General features: G+C 40.2%; 1 protein-coding gene across 2 annotated transcripts in view; it reads right to left on the reverse strand.

The window, feature by feature from the left end:
- Positions 1–16904, reverse strand: part of spg11 (SPG11 vesicle trafficking associated, spatacsin) — an 81233-nt gene that overhangs the window by 12115 nt on the left and 52214 nt on the right. For both annotated transcript variants that reach the window (XM_061722307.1, XM_061722306.1), the window contains exons 26-33: positions 16587–16787; positions 15592–15699; positions 15279–15444; positions 9093–9307; positions 6832–7561; positions 5143–5288; positions 2216–2558; positions 482–615 (exon numbers count right to left, since the gene is read on the reverse strand). In XM_061722307.1, coding sequence (XP_061578291.1) covers positions 482–615; positions 2216–2558; positions 5143–5288; positions 6832–7561; positions 9093–9307; positions 15279–15444; positions 15592–15699; positions 16587–16787 — 2043 coding nt within the window. The remainder of the gene's footprint in view (positions 1–481; positions 616–2215; positions 2559–5142; positions 5289–6831; positions 7562–9092; positions 9308–15278; positions 15445–15591; positions 15700–16586; positions 16788–16904) is intronic.

A 16904-nucleotide genomic window follows, 5' to 3' on the forward strand; every position in this document is an offset into this window, starting at 1 on the left:
ACTTTTGATGATTCGTTCATTACAGTCTCAGATATAATCCATGGTGGCATGTCGGCTTATAAGAATCTTTTTGCCCAGAAGAAAAAAGAGCGACAACAACGACCCATAACTATTTTCTTCTCTGGAAAAAACACAGCTGCACCGCGGCTTTAGGAGAAAAAGACGCTATAGAGCGAGTCAGGATGCAGCGGCTCAGAAGAGCAGTGGAATACGTGCGAGGCGGTGCTGATCTCTCACTCACTTTAACCAGTCACTGTGCACTACACCAGTTTGTTTTATTTATGAATTTATGTACTTTTTGATTCTCTCTGTTGCTGCTTTTTTTGTTCTGGATTAATTGTATTTTAATTTATAAAATGTATGTTGTATGTTGTAAGGTGACCTTGGGTGACCTGAAAGGCGCCTCTAAATAAAATGAATGATTAAAACAATGATTGTTGCTGATTGTGTGTGTGATGAGTAGATAGAGGTGGAGCGGTACCAGCAGGCTGTGGTGCTCTCCTGGAGCCAGGTAGGCGTGGCTGAGGTGACGAGCCGCTTGAAGAACCCGTACAATCCCCTCCATGTTACAGGTCAGACTGAAACAGTCGTGAGCCACGATGAGAAGCTCCACAACTGCAGACAACAAAGGAAAACAACTCTTTACCATCAAAAACTAGTCTTAGGCTGCGTCTGAAATTCCACACTTCCACCCTCATGGCTTACAGCTTAAGAAAACTCAAATATCCTATCTCAAAAAATTAGAATATTCTGGGAATCTTAATCTTAAACTGTAAACCATAATCAGCAATATTAAAATAATAAAAGGCTTGCAATATTTCAGTTGATTTGTAATGAATCCAGAATGTATGACATTTTTGTTTTTGTAATCGCATTACAGAAGACTTACTGTCATAAGTATAATATTAAGTATAATAATATTATTATATAATATTAATATTATAATATTCGTATATAATAATATGATATAATGTCATTTGGGCCAGGGTAAACGGGAAAGAGCGGAGCGGTGCTGCTACTGCTGCTGCGACACGTCACTTCCTCCGCGACGTGTCCGATCTTAGTAGTACGTCCGAATTAACGCACACTACTGATATTTACTCAAAAGTAGGAATGGGCGATATTTTATCGTTCACGATAAACCGTCAAAAAAAATCCTCACGATAAGAATTTGTCATCTCGCAATAAAAATGATAAATTCCCGTTGATGTTTTTGTGTAAAGCTGATTTATGGAAGGAAGGAAGGAAGGAAGGAAGGAAGGAAGGAAGGAAGGAAGGAAGGAAGGGAGGGAGGGAGGGAGGGAGGGAGGGAGGGAGGGAGGGAGGGAGGGAGGGAGGGAGGGAGGGAGGGAGGAAGGAAGGAAGGAAGGAAGGAAGGAAGGAAGGAAGGGAGGAAGGGAGGGAGGGAGGGAGGGAGGGAGGGAGGGAGGGAGGGAGGGAGGGAGGGAGGGAGGGAGGAAGGAAGGAAGGAAGGAAGGAAGGAAGGAAGGAAGGGAGGAAGGGAGGGAGGGAGGGAGGGAGGGAGGGAGGGAGGGAGAAAACAAGGAAGGAAGGGAGAAAAGAGGAAGGGAAGAAGGAAGGAGAGAGCAGGAGGAAACAAGGAAGGAAGGGAAAATAGAAGGAAGGAAGGAAGGAAAGGGGAGAAGGAAGGGAGAAAACAAGGAAAGGAGGAAGGAAGGAAGGAAGGAAGAAAGAAAGAAAGAAAGAAAGAAAGAAAGAAAGAAAGAAAGAAAGAAAGAAAGAAAGAAAGAAAGAAAGAAAGAAAGAAAGAAAGAAAGAAAGAAAGGGGAGAAAAGAGGAAGGGAAGAAGGAGGAAAGAAGGAAGGAAGGGAAAAAAGAAGGAAGGAAATGAGCCTGAAATAAATGAATAAATAAATAAATAAATAAATAAATAAATAAATAAATAAATAAATAAATGAGCCAGAAAGAAAGAAGGATAAATTCCCGTTGATGACGTTTTTGTGTAACAAACATGGCGGATCTGAGAGGGAGATAGATTATCGGGATAAATGCCAGAAATTATCGTGATACATTTTTTAGCCCATACCGCCCATCCCTACTCAAAAGTGTGTATACTTTTTAGTATATACTGTTTATCATGGCATTTCGGACGCACCATTACTCAGAAACGGAAGAACCGTCTTGGCGTATAAAAGATAAAACGGTTCTCGTTTTGATGCAAATGAATCCCGAAATGGAGTGTGTGTTTCCGTACTGCAGCTGAGGTCTCTCAGAGGAACAGAGTTGAGGTTCTCCATCAGCTTCAGACCGACCAGACTCGGGTCATCACACAGTCTGACGAGCTGCAGCAGCGAGTCCCGGCCCTCAGACGGCCGGAACAGCTGCTTCTCGGCGGGCTGGAGGTCCGGGCTGGACGCCAGCAGACCCTGGACCACGGCGGAGGACACCAGCTCGGCCACGGAGTCTGGAGACAGAGCCTGGGCTCTGATGAAGGCCCGGGCCTTCCTGAAGCGCTCCGGCTGGTCCGACAGCAGCAGCTTCTGCAGCACCAGGTGATGCTCCTCCCCGCAGACCTGGAGGAAGGAACACTGCAGCTCCTGGGGAGGAGGAGGAGAGCAGTTAGAGTCAACATCAATCAGTAATTAGATCAATTAAATAAGTATTAACTAGTGCTGTCAGGCGAAAACATTTATCTAATTAATTACAGGATTTATAATTAATTAATCTAATTAATCCTGCTAAGTCCCCAAATAAAGAACTAGAATTCTAGGACATTGCAGAATTCCTGTGCATGACTAATCAATTGAATACACTGAGAAGAGAAGATTTAAATCCACATTTTTATTGGTGAAATGTGTTCCATAAATGAAATTCAAAAGAAAAAGCTCAAACACATCAGCAAACCAATTAGGCCAGGTGTATTATTCAAAAATGCAATACAAATACAGTTAAATAAATAAAATTCAGAGTCTCAAATAGGCACCAAGACCTCGTCCACACGTAGCCGGGTATTTTTAAAACCGAATATTTCCCCCCCTCCGTTTATAAAATAATTTGAATCCACATTACATCGTTTTTTAAAAAAAAACCCTTCCACACATAACCGAAGATCTGCGTTTTCGACCACATTCATAAGCATTCCAAACCTGTAGATCATCTGCGGCAGGCCCGGGTCTACGAGGGTGCAAAAGCATCCATTGCACCCTCAGTTTATGTGTTTGCATGCTCAAATGAAAAGACGAAAAGAAAACTGACAAATGCTCGCGCGTCCGCCTGATTTATGGTTCCGCGTTAAATCACCGGCGTAGCCTACGGTGTAGGATACGCGGCGACGCGCACAATACGTTCGATACGTCTCCGCGTATCCTACGCCGTAAGCTCTGCGTTGGTGCCACGCGGAACCATAAATCAGCCAGTGTCCGTGCAGTTACCTGCACCAGCAAGACTCTGCTCTCTACTGCTCCGTTAACACAAAGTAACGATGGATATTCGGAAGTGGTTCAAGCACAACGACGCAAGCAAGTTTACAGGACTGTCTCAGAAAATTTGAATATTGTGATAAAGTCCTTTATTTTCTGTAATGCAATTAAAAAAACAAAAATGTCATACATTCTGGATTCATTACAAATCAACTGAAATATTGCAAGCCTTTTATTATTTTAATATTGCTGATTATGGCTTACAGTTTAAGATTAAGATTCCCAGAATATTCTCATTTTTTTTAGATATTTGAGTTTTCTTAAGCTGTAAGCCATGATCAGCAATATTAAAATAATAAAAGGCTTGCAATATTTCAGTTGATTTGTAATGAATCCAGAATGTATGTCATTTTTTTTTTTTTTTTAATTGCATTACAGAAAATAAAAGGACTTTATCACAATATTCTAATTTTCTGAGACAGTCTTGTATATTTATGGTTACATTTATTTTTGTTGCTATGTTTTATTTTCTGTTGCTAGATTGTCTGATGGGTGAGGTAGTCCAGACTAAATGTAGCATTTTCTTTGTTCTGCAGCGATATTGCTGCAAAAGTGCACTTGAAATACACTTCAAATATTCTTGTTTTGCTATTATTATTCCGCTTGAAATTATGGGAAAATGCATAATTTAGTGTTAAATAACGTGCCAGGCATGTGCACCCCCTCTGATCTGAAATGCACCCCTAGTCATCATTTTCTAGAACCGGCCCTGATCTGGGGCTCCCGGGGATGCTGCGCCCCGGCAGGCGCGTCTCCTTCTCGGTAAACCGCAGTTAACGAGCCCGAGTCCCCCCGTGTCCCACCACGGAGCTGGCGCGTTATCGACGCAGCCCTACGCCGTAGAGTCCGGCGTGAGGTGCGCGTCGCCGCGTACCCTACGGTGTAGGCTCTGTGTCGGTGTAACGCAGTAAGCGGTGGTCAAGAGCAGAGACCATTTATTTAATAAATAGCTTGGAGAACAGATGCTGGATCATCTGTAGTTCTGTAGTGAACAAAGGTTGCACGTCGGAGCAGATTTGTTGTTGTTTTGGCGCATAATGTGACGTTGGAAAACGCAAAACTCCGGTTGTCTCTGTCTACACGCATCTACATAAACGGATTTTTCAAAAATCTTCACTTTGCCCGGAATTTTTTTAAACATTCGTTTATTTGCGTTTTCATGTGGATGACAGGTCCAAACGTAGGAAAATATCTCTGGTTTAGCAGATACCCGGCTACGTGTGGACGGGGTCTTAAGCAGACTCTCAATTCAAAATGAAAACTAAAGCTGACTCAATACAGCAATTCAAGTACTAGTAGCTGTAACGTTTACATGGACGGACATGTTTAGTGTTTAAATTATCATTCAGGCTGGAGCAGCTCCGCTGATAGGAACATTCTTTTTTACAAAATGTACAAATCACTGCGTTCTTGTTGATAGTCCCGTCTTCTTTCTTTTTATACATAAACTTGCCGTTCAAAGGCCCAGCAAAGATTTGCTGAGTCTCCCCTGAGTCGTCCAGGTCTGTCACTGCTTTGTTAGTTTGACCAGCAGCAGGAGGGAAGTGACCTGTAACTGCAGAGTGAACTACGGGTCCCTCAATGGGACACATTTAAGACGCTCGCGCATTTTGTGAAGCAATTTAGTGCTAGTAAGGGGAGTGAAGGTGAAAAATGGAGGTTATATTCCAAACAGGAAGTGAGTTTTAGACAGTATTTTTACCTTGGAGAGCTGGTAGAGGCTGAGGATCTGTTTGCAGTAGTTATTACCATGATGACACTGGTCCACTATTTTCTGTAGCTGGACAGAGATTGCGTCTTCAGGGAGGGGCAGCATGACAAATGAGGACAAGCTGCTGAAAGATGTCGCTGGATGGAAAAACCAGAGAGACACATGGGGACCAAAAAGAGAATTGAGGACCAGAAATAGACATGAAGAGCATTTGAGATGTGAGGAAGCAGTGGAGGTGAACAGTAGGGGTGTAACGATGCACTGATCTACCAATCTACCAATACACGATATTGAGGTCACAATAACGATACGATATTATAGCAGTATTTTTTTAACAACCTTGAATGAGGAACAGAGAAAGACAAAAGAGAAAGCCAGGCCATCCATTTTCCACAAACTGAACTAAAAGTAAATGTCAGGTTTGCATTATGCATCTTCAGTTTCATACAAGTACAAATATTTTGCCACAAACTGAATAGTTTCTCTCATGTATGATTTGACTTTTTTCTTTTCCAGAAATGTAACAACTAAAATTAAATAAATAAATAAAAGTAAATCACCAACTATGAAAAGTCCCAAACTCCAAAGTCATCATGACTGTTACTGATCTTGTACCAGAGCTCAGAGCTTCACCTGCTCCAGCCTGAGGCCGTAAGGTGAACCCCGGTATCGTTTCATCCTCACACCTTTGGGGACGACACAATCTTTACATTATAAAAAAGATTGATTCATGCTCACCTTAGAAGTAAAAGTTCAGAGCTCAAAACCCCCAAGAGTCCCGTGATCGGGACCAAAACAGTACTAGTTTCTTCTGAGCGGAGGAAGATTTTGGTCCGCGGGTCGAGGCGCGGTCGTGGTGTTGTTTTAATGTTATTTTAATTCGGAATTCATTATTCCGAATTAAATAATTCCGAATTAAACTATTTTCCTTCGAGTTTACATGGAAATAGTAATTCTGAATTGAGGTTTACATGGAAAACACGTTTGATGGTCTTTCTCCAATTCCTCTCCAGGTCTGGGGGTTGGGAAGGTTCTGATTGGATAGGGGGGGGACCGGAAGTTAAACTACCGGAAGAAAAACTAACTTAGCCGCTACAACTTTGAAAAGCTCATAATTTTGATGTTTCCTGTTTCCATCTGTTCTTTTAATGATTTCTATTTATTAAATAAATGGTCTCTGCTCTTGACCAGCGTTTACTGCTGCTGCATCTTGAAACTTTGTTTGGAAAACCAGCCCAGTGGAATATAAGATCATGGAGACAGACGGAGAGGGAACGAGCAGAAAGAAAGACCAGAATTAATTTAAAGAGGAATGAGTGTAAACATGATCGTGGAATTATTCTATTCGGATTTAAAATCAGAATAAACCAGCCACTTACTTCAGAATTAAGTTTAATTCAGAATGGCCATTTTCATTCAGAATTAGGTGTTTACATGGTCATTTTTACTCATTTTAAATCGGATTTAATTTTAATTCTGAGATAAAGAGGAATTAAACTTCCCATGTAAACGCACTCAGTTTGTCACCTCCACGACACGTTTGGTGACGTTTTTGTATCGCTAAATTTCGTGGCATATTGTTACACCCCTAGTGAACAGGGACGTGTGGGGACGGGTGGGGACGAGTGGGGACGGGACGGGACGGGACGGGACGGGACGGGACGGGACGGGACTACTCACAGCTGATGATGCTCCTCCCTGCAGGAGCGTCCGTGTCTGCGTCCGGCTGCTCCGGTTGCTCCGGGCTCAGCGTTCCGCTGGCCAGGCCGTGGCAGCGCAGCACCATCCACATCTCCGGGTGTCGCAGGGAAAAGTACCGACACACCCGACTGGCTTCGTAGATGCTGCCGTCATCTAGTAAGTGACCTACGAGTGAAAACAGAACCCTCTTCTCCTCGGGGTTCAGCTCAGCGTCCACGTCCAGCTCCTCCGAGGGACCGGGGATCCCGTCCAGACGGAGACACGCTTCCTTGTTCAGCTCTGCTATGTTAGAGAAGGAGAACTCCTTCAGGAACTCCACGTACGAGTTCCCGTCAGGCGAGTGGGCCGGCGGCGGCAGGTTAAACACACTCTCTTTCTCAATGGCAGTGGTGAGGAGCTGCTGACGGACCTGGCAGAGCCAGAGTTCTTTCTCCAGGTTTTCAATCTGGTCCAAGGGAGCCGGGCTGAGCAGGGAGAGCCAGCAAGCTCCGAGCAGAAGCAGCAGGATGCGCTCCTGGACGTCCAGCACCTCCGTCTGAGCCTGGTCGTTGGTTCTGGGCTCGGCGTGGGACAGGAAGAATCCGGCAGCCGACTGTGGATCGGTGCCGTCCTCCTCCAGCTGCCGGTGGCACCTCTTCCAGAAGGACACACGCTTCTCCAGGTTCCTCCACTGCCGCTTGGCCTTCTGGGAGGAGACCTCTTGAGAGAGCTGCAAGCACACAGTCATGAGTGAGCAGAGGTGGGTAGTAACGAGTTACATTTACTCCGTTACATTTACTTGAGTAAGTTTTGGGAAATTTTTTACTTTTAGGAGTAGTTTTGGCTTGAAATTTTGTGCTACTTTTGCTTAATTAATTTTTTTATTGTTTTTATTTTATTTATTTTATTATTTATTAAAGTACTTGAATTTACTTTAAGATTATTTTAATTTAAGCTATTTTTTTTATTAATTTTAATTTATTTTATTATTTTATTGATTTAATTTGCCTGAAGATGATTATTTTGTACTTTTGTCTGTTTGAATGGTTGTTAAAAAAATAAATCAGACTTTACTCAACAGTTACTCAGTACTTGAGTAGTTTTTTCACCAAGTACTTTTTTACTTTTACTCAAGTAATTATTTGGATGACTACTTTTTACTTCTACTTGAGTCATATTATTCTGAAGGAACAGTACTTTTACTTGAGTACAATTTTTGGCTCCTCTACCCAGATCTGTTAGTGAGCCAGTGAGAACTGTGTACGCCTGAACCCGTCTGCTACAGAACCAGCACAGGACCAGGATCCGGACTGGTTTGGCACAGAACCGGTCCAGAACCATAGTTGTTACAGGTCTGGTACAGAACACTGCAAAAAATCTAAATCTTACCAGGAATATTTGTCTTATTTCTAGTTAAAATGTCTTATTTTTAGTAAAAAAAACACATTACACTTAAAACGAGAGTCATACCTGAAAAATAACTTGTTATTTGACAATTTTCACCTGTTTCAAGTAAATTTTCACTTGAAATAAGTAGAAAAATCTGCCAGTGGAACAAGATTTATCGTCTCATTAGAAGCAAAAAAAATCTTGTTCCACTGACAGATTTTTCTGGTGAAAATAGTTTTTTTTTTTCCAGTGATGAGTCTTGTTTTAAGTGTAATGAGATTTTTTGACTAAAAATAAGACTTCTAACTAGAAATAAGACGAATATTCTTGTTAAGATTTTGAGTGTTTGCAGTGCAGGTCTGGAACAGAACCGTGACCGGTACAGGCATTTGTGAATTAGACGGCGATCTTTTCTGACGTTGATCTTTAGAAGTCCGTAAGAAAACATTTCAGAAGACACTTCAGAAAATGTTCACGCATATGTTTCCTAGTTTATTTTTATTTTATTTTGAAGAGCAACAGGGAAAGTCTCCGCGATCGAACGGTCGATAGCGATCGACGGGTTGGTGACCACTGGTGTAAAGTAAGTTCATGTTGAGTAGTTGGAGTAGGTGGAGTTTGTGTGTAAAGTAAGTTTATGATTATTTCCAGTAGTTTTATGAAACTCAGGACTGTTTGACTGGGCCGTAACGTTCAGCTGTTGAAGTTTCTTTCCTGGTTGGAAGATTGATCTCCTGCTGAGATGATTCCTCGGGTGCTGGCGGTGGTTTCATCAAGACCAAGTGTGGTTCCATATTCAGGAATGTTTAATAAGAATACAAAGTTGGATTAAACGTTCAGGTGTTTGACTGTCAGAAGTAGATATATCAGACCTGGCTGAGGAGAAGGCGGTGGACCGGCAGCCCGGCCAGCAGGGCCACCTGCCTGGCCTGAGCGTAGCGCCCTCTAGCCTGCAGAGCGTCCACTGTCAGCTGTAGCTCCTCCTGCTGGATGGAGGTGGAAGTGCACTGCAGAAGCCTGGGAGGCAGACGGACCCCCGATCCCTGCAGCAGCTGACTGAGCTGACTCAGCTTCCTGAAGTCTGGACCTGGAGGTACACAACATTCACTTAGATAGGACTAATGAAGCTAATTAAAAATACAATTCATTAAGAAGAAAACCCCTTTTTAACCCTTTCCAAACTACAATATCCCTGCTCTAAAGCGACGAGTGTCATCTAGTATGAGTTTATCTTGGTGTCTATAAGGTCTATAAGGAGTAAATCCTCCACTTTTAGAACTCCTATCTCTTTGGGCTTGTGAAGTAGAAACCTCAACCCTCTAGAAATCCATTCCAGAAAGTTTGACGTGCCTCTTGTGGAACAGAAACATTAACAAATAAAATGATAAACATAGAGTAAAATACATTGGAGGGCGGATCTTCTGCTATCAGGAACCATTACTATGGAACCAACTTCCAATCTGGGTTAAGGAGGCTGACACCACCTCCACCTTTAAAACTAAACTTAAAACCTTTCTGTTTAGTAAAGCCTATAGTTAGTGTTTAGTAAACCTCTAGTTAGTGTTTAGTAAACCTCTAGTTAGTGTTAGTAAACCTCTAGTTAGTGTTAGTAAACCTCTAGTTAGTGTTAGTAAACCTCTAGTTAGTGTTAGTAAACCTCTAGTTAGTGTTAGTAAACCTCTAGTTAGTGTCAGTAAACCTCTAGTTAGTTAGTAAACCTGTAGTTAGTGTTCAGTAATCCTCTAGTTAATGTTAGTTAACCTCTAGTTAGTGTTAGTAAACCTCTAGTTAGTGTTAGTTAACCTCTAGTTAGTGTCAGTAAACCTCTAGTTAGTTAGTAAACCTGTAGTTAGTGTCAGTAAACCTGTAGTTAGTGTTAGTAAACCTCTAGTTAGTGTTTAGTAAACCTGTAGTTAGTGTCAGTAAACCTGTAGTTAGTGTTAGTAAACATCTAGTTAGTGTTTAGTAAACCTCTAGTTAGTGTTTAGTAAACCTCTAGTTAGTGTTAGTAAACCTCTAGTTAGTGTTTAGTAAACCTCTAGTTAGTGTTAGTAAACCTCTAGTTAGTGTTAGTAAACCTCTAGTTAGTGTTAGTAAACCTCTAGTTAGTGTTTAGTAAACCTCTAGTTAGTGTTTAGTAAACCTCTAGTTAGTGTTTAGTAAACCTCTAGTTAGTGTTTAGTAAACCTCTAGTTAGTGTTAGTAAACCTCTAGTTAGTGTTAGTAAACCTCTAGTTAGTGTTTAGTAAACCTCTAGTTAGTGTTAGTAAACCTCTAGTTAGTGTTTAGTAAACCTCTAGTTAGAGTTAGTAAACCTCTAGTTAGAGTTAGTAAACCTCTAGTTAGTGTTTAGTAAACCTCTAGTTAGTGTTTAGTAAACCTCTAGTTAGTGTTAGTAAACCTCTAGTTAGTGTTTAGTAAACCTCTAGTTAGTGTTTAGTAAACCTCTAGTTAGAGTTAGTAAACCTCTAGTTAGTGTTAGTAAACCTCTAGTTAGTGTTAGTAAACCTCTAGTTAGTGTTTAGTAAACCTCTAGTTAGTGTTAGTAAACCTCTAGTTAGTGTTAGTAAACCTCTAGTTAGTGTTTAGTAAACCTCTAGTTAGTGTTTAGTAAACCTCTAGTTAGTGTTTAGTAAACCTCTAGTTAGTGTTTAGTAAACCTCTAGTTAGTGTTTAGTAAACCTCTAGTTAGTGTTAGTAAACCTCTAGTTAGTGTTTAGTAAACCTCTAGTTAGTGTTAGTAAACCTCTAGTTAGTGTTAGTAAACCTCTACTTAGTGTTAGTAAACCTCTAGTTAGTAAAGCTCTAGTTAGTGTTAGTAAACCTCTAGTTAGTGTTTAGTAAACCTCTAGTTAGAGTTAGTAAACCTCTAGTTAGTGTTAGTAAACCTCTAGTTAGTGTTAGTAAACCTCTAGTTAGTGTTTAGTAAACCTCTAGTTAGTGTTTAGTAAACCTCTAGTTAGTGTTTAGTAAACCTCTAGTTAGTGTTAGTAAACCTCTAGTTAGTTAGTAAACCTCTAGTTAGAGTTAGTAAACCTCTAGTTAGTGTTAGTAAACCTCTAGTTAGTGTTAGTAAACCTCTAGTTAGTGTTTAGTAAACCTCTAGTTAGTGTTAGTAAACCTCTAGTTAGTGTTAGTAAACCTCTAGTTAGTGTTTAGTAAACCTCTAGTTAGTGTTTAGTAAACCTCTAGTTAGTGTTTAGTAAACCTCTAGTTAGTGTTTAGTAAACCTCTAGTTAGTGTTTAGTAAACCTCTAGTTAGTGTTTAGTAAACCTCTAGTTAGTGTTAGTAAACCTCTAGTTAGTGTTAGTAAAGCTCTAGTTAGTGTTAGTAAACCTCTAGTTAGTGTTTAGTAAACCTCTAGTTAGTGTTAGTAAAGCTCTAGTTAGTGTTAGTAAACCTCTAGTTAGTGTTTAGTAAACCTCTAGTTAGAGTTAGTAAACCTCTAGTTAGTGTTAGTAAACCTCTAGTTAGTGTTAGTAAACCTCTAGTTAGTGTTTAGTAAACCTCTAGTTAGTGTTTAGTAAACCTCTAGTTAGTGTTTAGTAAACCTCTAGTTAGTGTTAGTAAACCTCTAGTTAGTTAGTAAACCTCTAGTTAGTGTTAGTAAACCTCTAGTTAGTGTTTAGTAAACCTCTAGTTAGTGTTAGTAAACCTCTAGTTAGTTAGTAAACCTCTAGTTAGTGTTAGTAAACCTCTAGTTAGTGTTTAGTAAACCTCTAGTTAGTGTTAGTAAACCTCTAGTTAGTGTTAGTAAACCTCTAGTTAGTGTTTAGTAAACCTCTAGTTAGTGTTTAGTAAACCTCTAGTTTGTTTAGTAAACCTCTAGTTAGTGTTAGTAAACCTCTAGTTAGTTAGTAAACCTCTAGTTAGTGTTAGTAAACCTCTAGTTAGTGTTTAGTAAACCTCTAGTTAGTGTTAGTAAACCTCTAGTTAGTTAGTAAACCTCTAGTTAGTGTTAGTAAACCTCTAGTTAGTGTTAGTAAACCTCTAGTTAGAGTTAGTAAACCTCTAGTTAGTGTTTAGTAAATCTCTAGTTAGTGTTAGTAAACCTCTAGTTAGTAAACCTCTAGTTAGTGTTTAGTAAACCTCTAGTTAGTGTTTAGTAAACCTCTAGTTAGTGTTAGTAAACCTCTAGTTAGTGTTAGTAAACCTCTAGTTAGAGTTAGTAAACCTCTAGTTAGTGTTAGTAAACCTCTAGTTAGTGTTTAGTAAACCTCTAGTTAGTGTTAGTAAACCTCTAGTTAGTGTTAGTAAACCTCTAGTTAGTGTTAGTAAACCTCTAGTTAGTGTTAGTAAACCTCTAGTTAGTAAAGCTCTAGTTAGTGTTAGTAAACCTCTAGTTAGTGTTTAGTAAACCTCTAGTTAGAGTTAGTAAACCTCTAGTTAGTGTTTAGTAAACCTCTAGTTAGTGTTTAGTAAACCTCTAGTTAGTGTTTAGTAAACCTCTAGTTAGTGTTAGTAAACCTCTAGTTAGTTAGTAAACCTCTAGTTAGTGTTAGTAAACCTCTAGTTAGTGTTTAGTAAACCTCTAGTTAGTGTTAGTAAACCTCTAGTTAGTTAGTAAACCTCTAGTTAGTGTTAGTAAACCTCTAGTTAGTGTTAGTAAACCTCTAGTTAGAGTTAGTAAACCTCTAGTTAGTGTTTAGTAAATCTCTAGTTAGTGTTAGTAAACCTCTAGTTAGTAAAGCTCTAGTTAGTGTTAGTAAACCTCTAGTTAGTGTTAGTAAACCTCTAGTTAGAGTTAGTAAACCTCTAGTTAGTGTTAGTAAACCTCTAGTTAGTGTTTAGTAAACCTCTAGTTAGAGTTGGTAAACCTCTAGTTAGTGTTAGTAAACCTCTAGTTAGTGTTAGTAAACCTCTAGTTAGTGTTTAGTAAACCTCTAGTTAGTGTTTAGTAAACCTCTAGTTAGTGTTAGTAAACCTCTAGTTAGTTAGTAAACCTCTAGTTAGTGTTAGTAAACCTCTAGTTAGTGTTTAGTAAACCTCTAGTTAGTGTTTAGTAAACCTCTAGTTAGTGTTAGTAAACCTCTAGTTAGTGTTTAGTAAACCTCTAGTTAGTGTTACTAAACCTCTAGTTAGTGTTAGTAAACCTCTAGTTAGTGTTTAGTAAACCTCTAGTTAGTGTTAGTAAACCTCTAGTTAGTGTTTAGTAAACCTCTAGTTAGTGTTACTAAACCTCTAGTTAGTGTTAGTAAACCTCTAGTTAGAGTTAGTAAACCTCTAGTTAGTGTTTAGTAAACCTCTAGTTAGTGTTACTAAACCTCTAGTTAGTGTTAGTAAATCTCTAGTTAGTGTTAGTAAACCTCTAGTTAGTAAAGCTCTAGTTAGTGTTAGTAAACCTCTAGTTACTGTTAGTAAACCTCTAGTTAGAGTTAGTAAACCTCTAGTTAGTGTTAGTAAACCTCTAGTTAGTGTTAGTAAACCTCTAGTTAGTGTTTAGTAAACCTCTAGTTAGTGTTAGTAAACCTCTAGTTAGTGTTTAGTAAACCTCTAGTTAGAGTTAGTAAACCTCTAGTTAGAGTTAGTAAACCTCTAGTTAGTGTTTAGTAAACCTCTAGTTAGTGTTTAGTAAACCTCTAGTTAGTGTTAGTAAACCTCTAGTTAGTGTTTAGTAAACCTCTAGTTAGTGTTTAGTAAACCTCTAGTTAGTGTTAGTAAACCTCTAGTTAGTGTTAGTAAACCTTAGTTAGTGTTTAGTAAAACCTCTAGTTAGTGTTAGTAAACCTCTAGTTAGAGTTAGTAAACCTCTAGTTAGTGTTAGTAAACCTCTAGTTAGTGTTAGTAAACCTCTAGTTAGTGTTTAGTAAACCTCTAGTTAGTGTTTAGTAAACCTCTAGTTAGTGTTAGTAAACCTCTAGTTAGTGTTTAGTAAACCTCTAGTTAGAGTTAGTAAATCTCTAGTTAGTGTTAGTAAACCTCTAGTTAGTGTTAGTAAACCTCTAGTTAGTGTTTAGTAAACCTGTAGTTAGTGTTAGTAAACCTCTAGTTAGTGTTAGTAAACCTTAGTTAGTGTTTAGTAAAACCTCTAGTTAGTGTTAGTAAACCTCTAGTTAGTGTTAGTAAACCTCTGGTTAGTGTTAGTAAACCTCTAGGTGGTGTTGGTAAATCTCTAGGTAGTGTAAACTCTAGTGTGTTAGAGTCAGTAGTCATAGTTGCAGCTATAGAACAAGACTATAATAGTTAGTCTCAAATATAGCTTGGTGGTAGATATGCTGCTATAGGCTTATGCTGCAGGGGGCACCGACATGATCCACTGGGCGGTGCCTCTCACCCTTCTTCTCTTCTCTTCTTCCATTTTTAATTTATTTATTATAAGTATCTCATAGCAATCATTTTTGTCCATGGTTCTTGTAGTTTCTTGTGCTGGCCCCCCTTTTTTTCTCTTTTGTGCATGTTTGCAGGCTGGAGCTTCAGGAGCTGCGTGCTGGCCTGCAGTCCCCCCTCTGATCATCCCACTGCTGCTTCCACCTGCTGCTTTACACCTCAGTCTGGCCTTCGGCAGGAGTTTCCCCTCTTATGATCCAGGTCCTGGTCCAGGTTTCTTCCTCCTAAAGGGGAGTTTTTCTTACCACTGTTTGGCTTAAGGCTTTTCTCCCACTAGGGGAGTTTTTACCTGCCATTGTTTATGTAATAATTGCTCGAGGGTTTATGTTCTGGGTCTCTGGAAAGATCCTAGAGACAACTTCTGTTGTAATAGACGCTATATAAATAAAATCGAATTGGGTTCATCTTGAAACAAAAGTCAGAATAATTTCTATTTAATTTGGGGTTCTTCAACAACCTGTTTTTCTTTAATCACTTTCCAAGTCCCGCGTTCGGGTTTTTGTGTGCTGAAACATCTTAGGTCTCAGCATCTCCTCAAGCCACAATTCTTCCCCCCAAGGACTCCCGTCCACATCAGTCTGCACATGATGTTTCCTCCAGCAAGACAACCAACTACTGCATTTTGTCTCGTTTAATCAATGAGACAACTACATGGAGAAACGGGGCCAAACGCTAGAAACACTGGTTCATTTTCCTGAGTTGCAAATCAAATCTAAGCTGGCGTTCTCACCGTTGGATTTGAGGAGTTTGTCGACGTCGGCCAACAGAAGGAGCAGCCGGTGGAGGTCGTACTGGGAGGAGCAGCGCTGCAGCATGGTGAGGAGCAGCACCGACGCCTGGCTCTCCACCCACTGCAGCGGGGGACCCCCCGACGGCGCCGGGCCTCCGTTCCTCAGCTGGAGCCGCCAAGAAACAGAGAAGAAGGAGCATTAGAGAAGAAGAATGAGAGGATTCTTAGAGATCAGGTGAACATAGAGTTTCTGTCCACCATCAGATCTAGTAGCAGTTTTTTGATTAAAAGGAGGCTGGCTGTGTTGACTTACAGTGATGAGCATCTTCTGAAAGTCCAGCAGTTTTGACTTAGCCTCTGAGAACTTCCTGTAGTCGCAACACAACTCAAACATGGTCAAGACGAGTAGCAGAGGAGAATCCTGGGAATGAAAGGTGAAACTGAGTCACAAATGGTACAGAACTGACAACTCTAGTCCAATCATGATATAACTTTGCAAAAATACACTTGTATTCAACAAACATGTTGAGTGCATTTACATGGGAAGTTTAATTCCTCTTTAATTCAGAATTAAAATTAAATCCGATTTAAAATGAGTTAAAATTACCATGTAAACACCAAATTCCAAATGAAATTAAATCCAAATAGAATAATTCTGTGATCATGTTTACACTCATTCCACTTTAAATTAATTCTGGTCTTTCGCCCGTCTGTCTCCATGATCTTATATTCCTGCTGGGCTGGTTTTCCAAACAAAGTTTCAAGATGCAGCAGCAGTAAACGCTGGTCAAGAGCAGAGACCATTTATTTAATAAATAGTTTGGAGGACCTGGAAATATTTAAAAGAACTGATGGCAGGAAACATCAAAATTATGAGCTTTTCAAAGTTGTAGCGGCTAAGTTAGTTTTTCTTCCGGTAGTTTAACTTCCGGTCCCCCCCCTATCCAATCAGAACCTTCCCAACCCCCAGACCTGGAGAGGAATTGGAGAAAGACCATCAAACGTGTTTTCCATGTAAACCTTAATTCGGAATTACTATTTCCATGTAAACTCGAAGGAAAATAGTTTAATTCTGAATTATTTAATTCTGAATAATTAATTCTGAATTAAAAAACATCATGTAACTGTGGCACTTGAAGCAGGAAGGGAACTGTGAGGGTGTTAAGCTCTTGTGAAGAGGGTGCTGGTTCTCACTCTGGTCCCGGTCTCACGAAGGAAAATAGTTTAATTCGGAATTATTTAATTATTTAACAGTTGTGTCTTTAAATGGTATTTGACTGTAGCTTTTCCTTCCTGTGGTGTTTTTACCCTGTGGAAGAGCTGAAAGCCTTGCAGGAGGGGTCTGACGTGGCCCCGGCCCAGCAGCGTCCTCCAGATGAGGGCCAGGTCGTGCAGGGTCCAGTGGTGGTGCTGGGGGGCTTCAGCCAGGTGGGCCGTGGCCTCTGTGGCCGTGGCTTCATCCACGGCCGTCAACACCCACACGCACAGGCAGCACAGCGGCTCCGAGCCCTGTCAGGCAAACGAGCGGGAGGAAACCACAGCACATGAAAACACACCTGCATAGGGTTTAGCATACTTTGGTTCCATAAAAGATTATTCCCAAAAATAAATATAAATTAAAGCTGC

This window comes from Cololabis saira, chromosome 5, assembly GCF_033807715.1.
Source record: "Cololabis saira isolate AMF1-May2022 chromosome 5, fColSai1.1, whole genome shotgun sequence".
Lineage (NCBI taxonomy): Eukaryota > Metazoa > Chordata > Actinopteri > Beloniformes > Belonidae > Cololabis > Cololabis saira.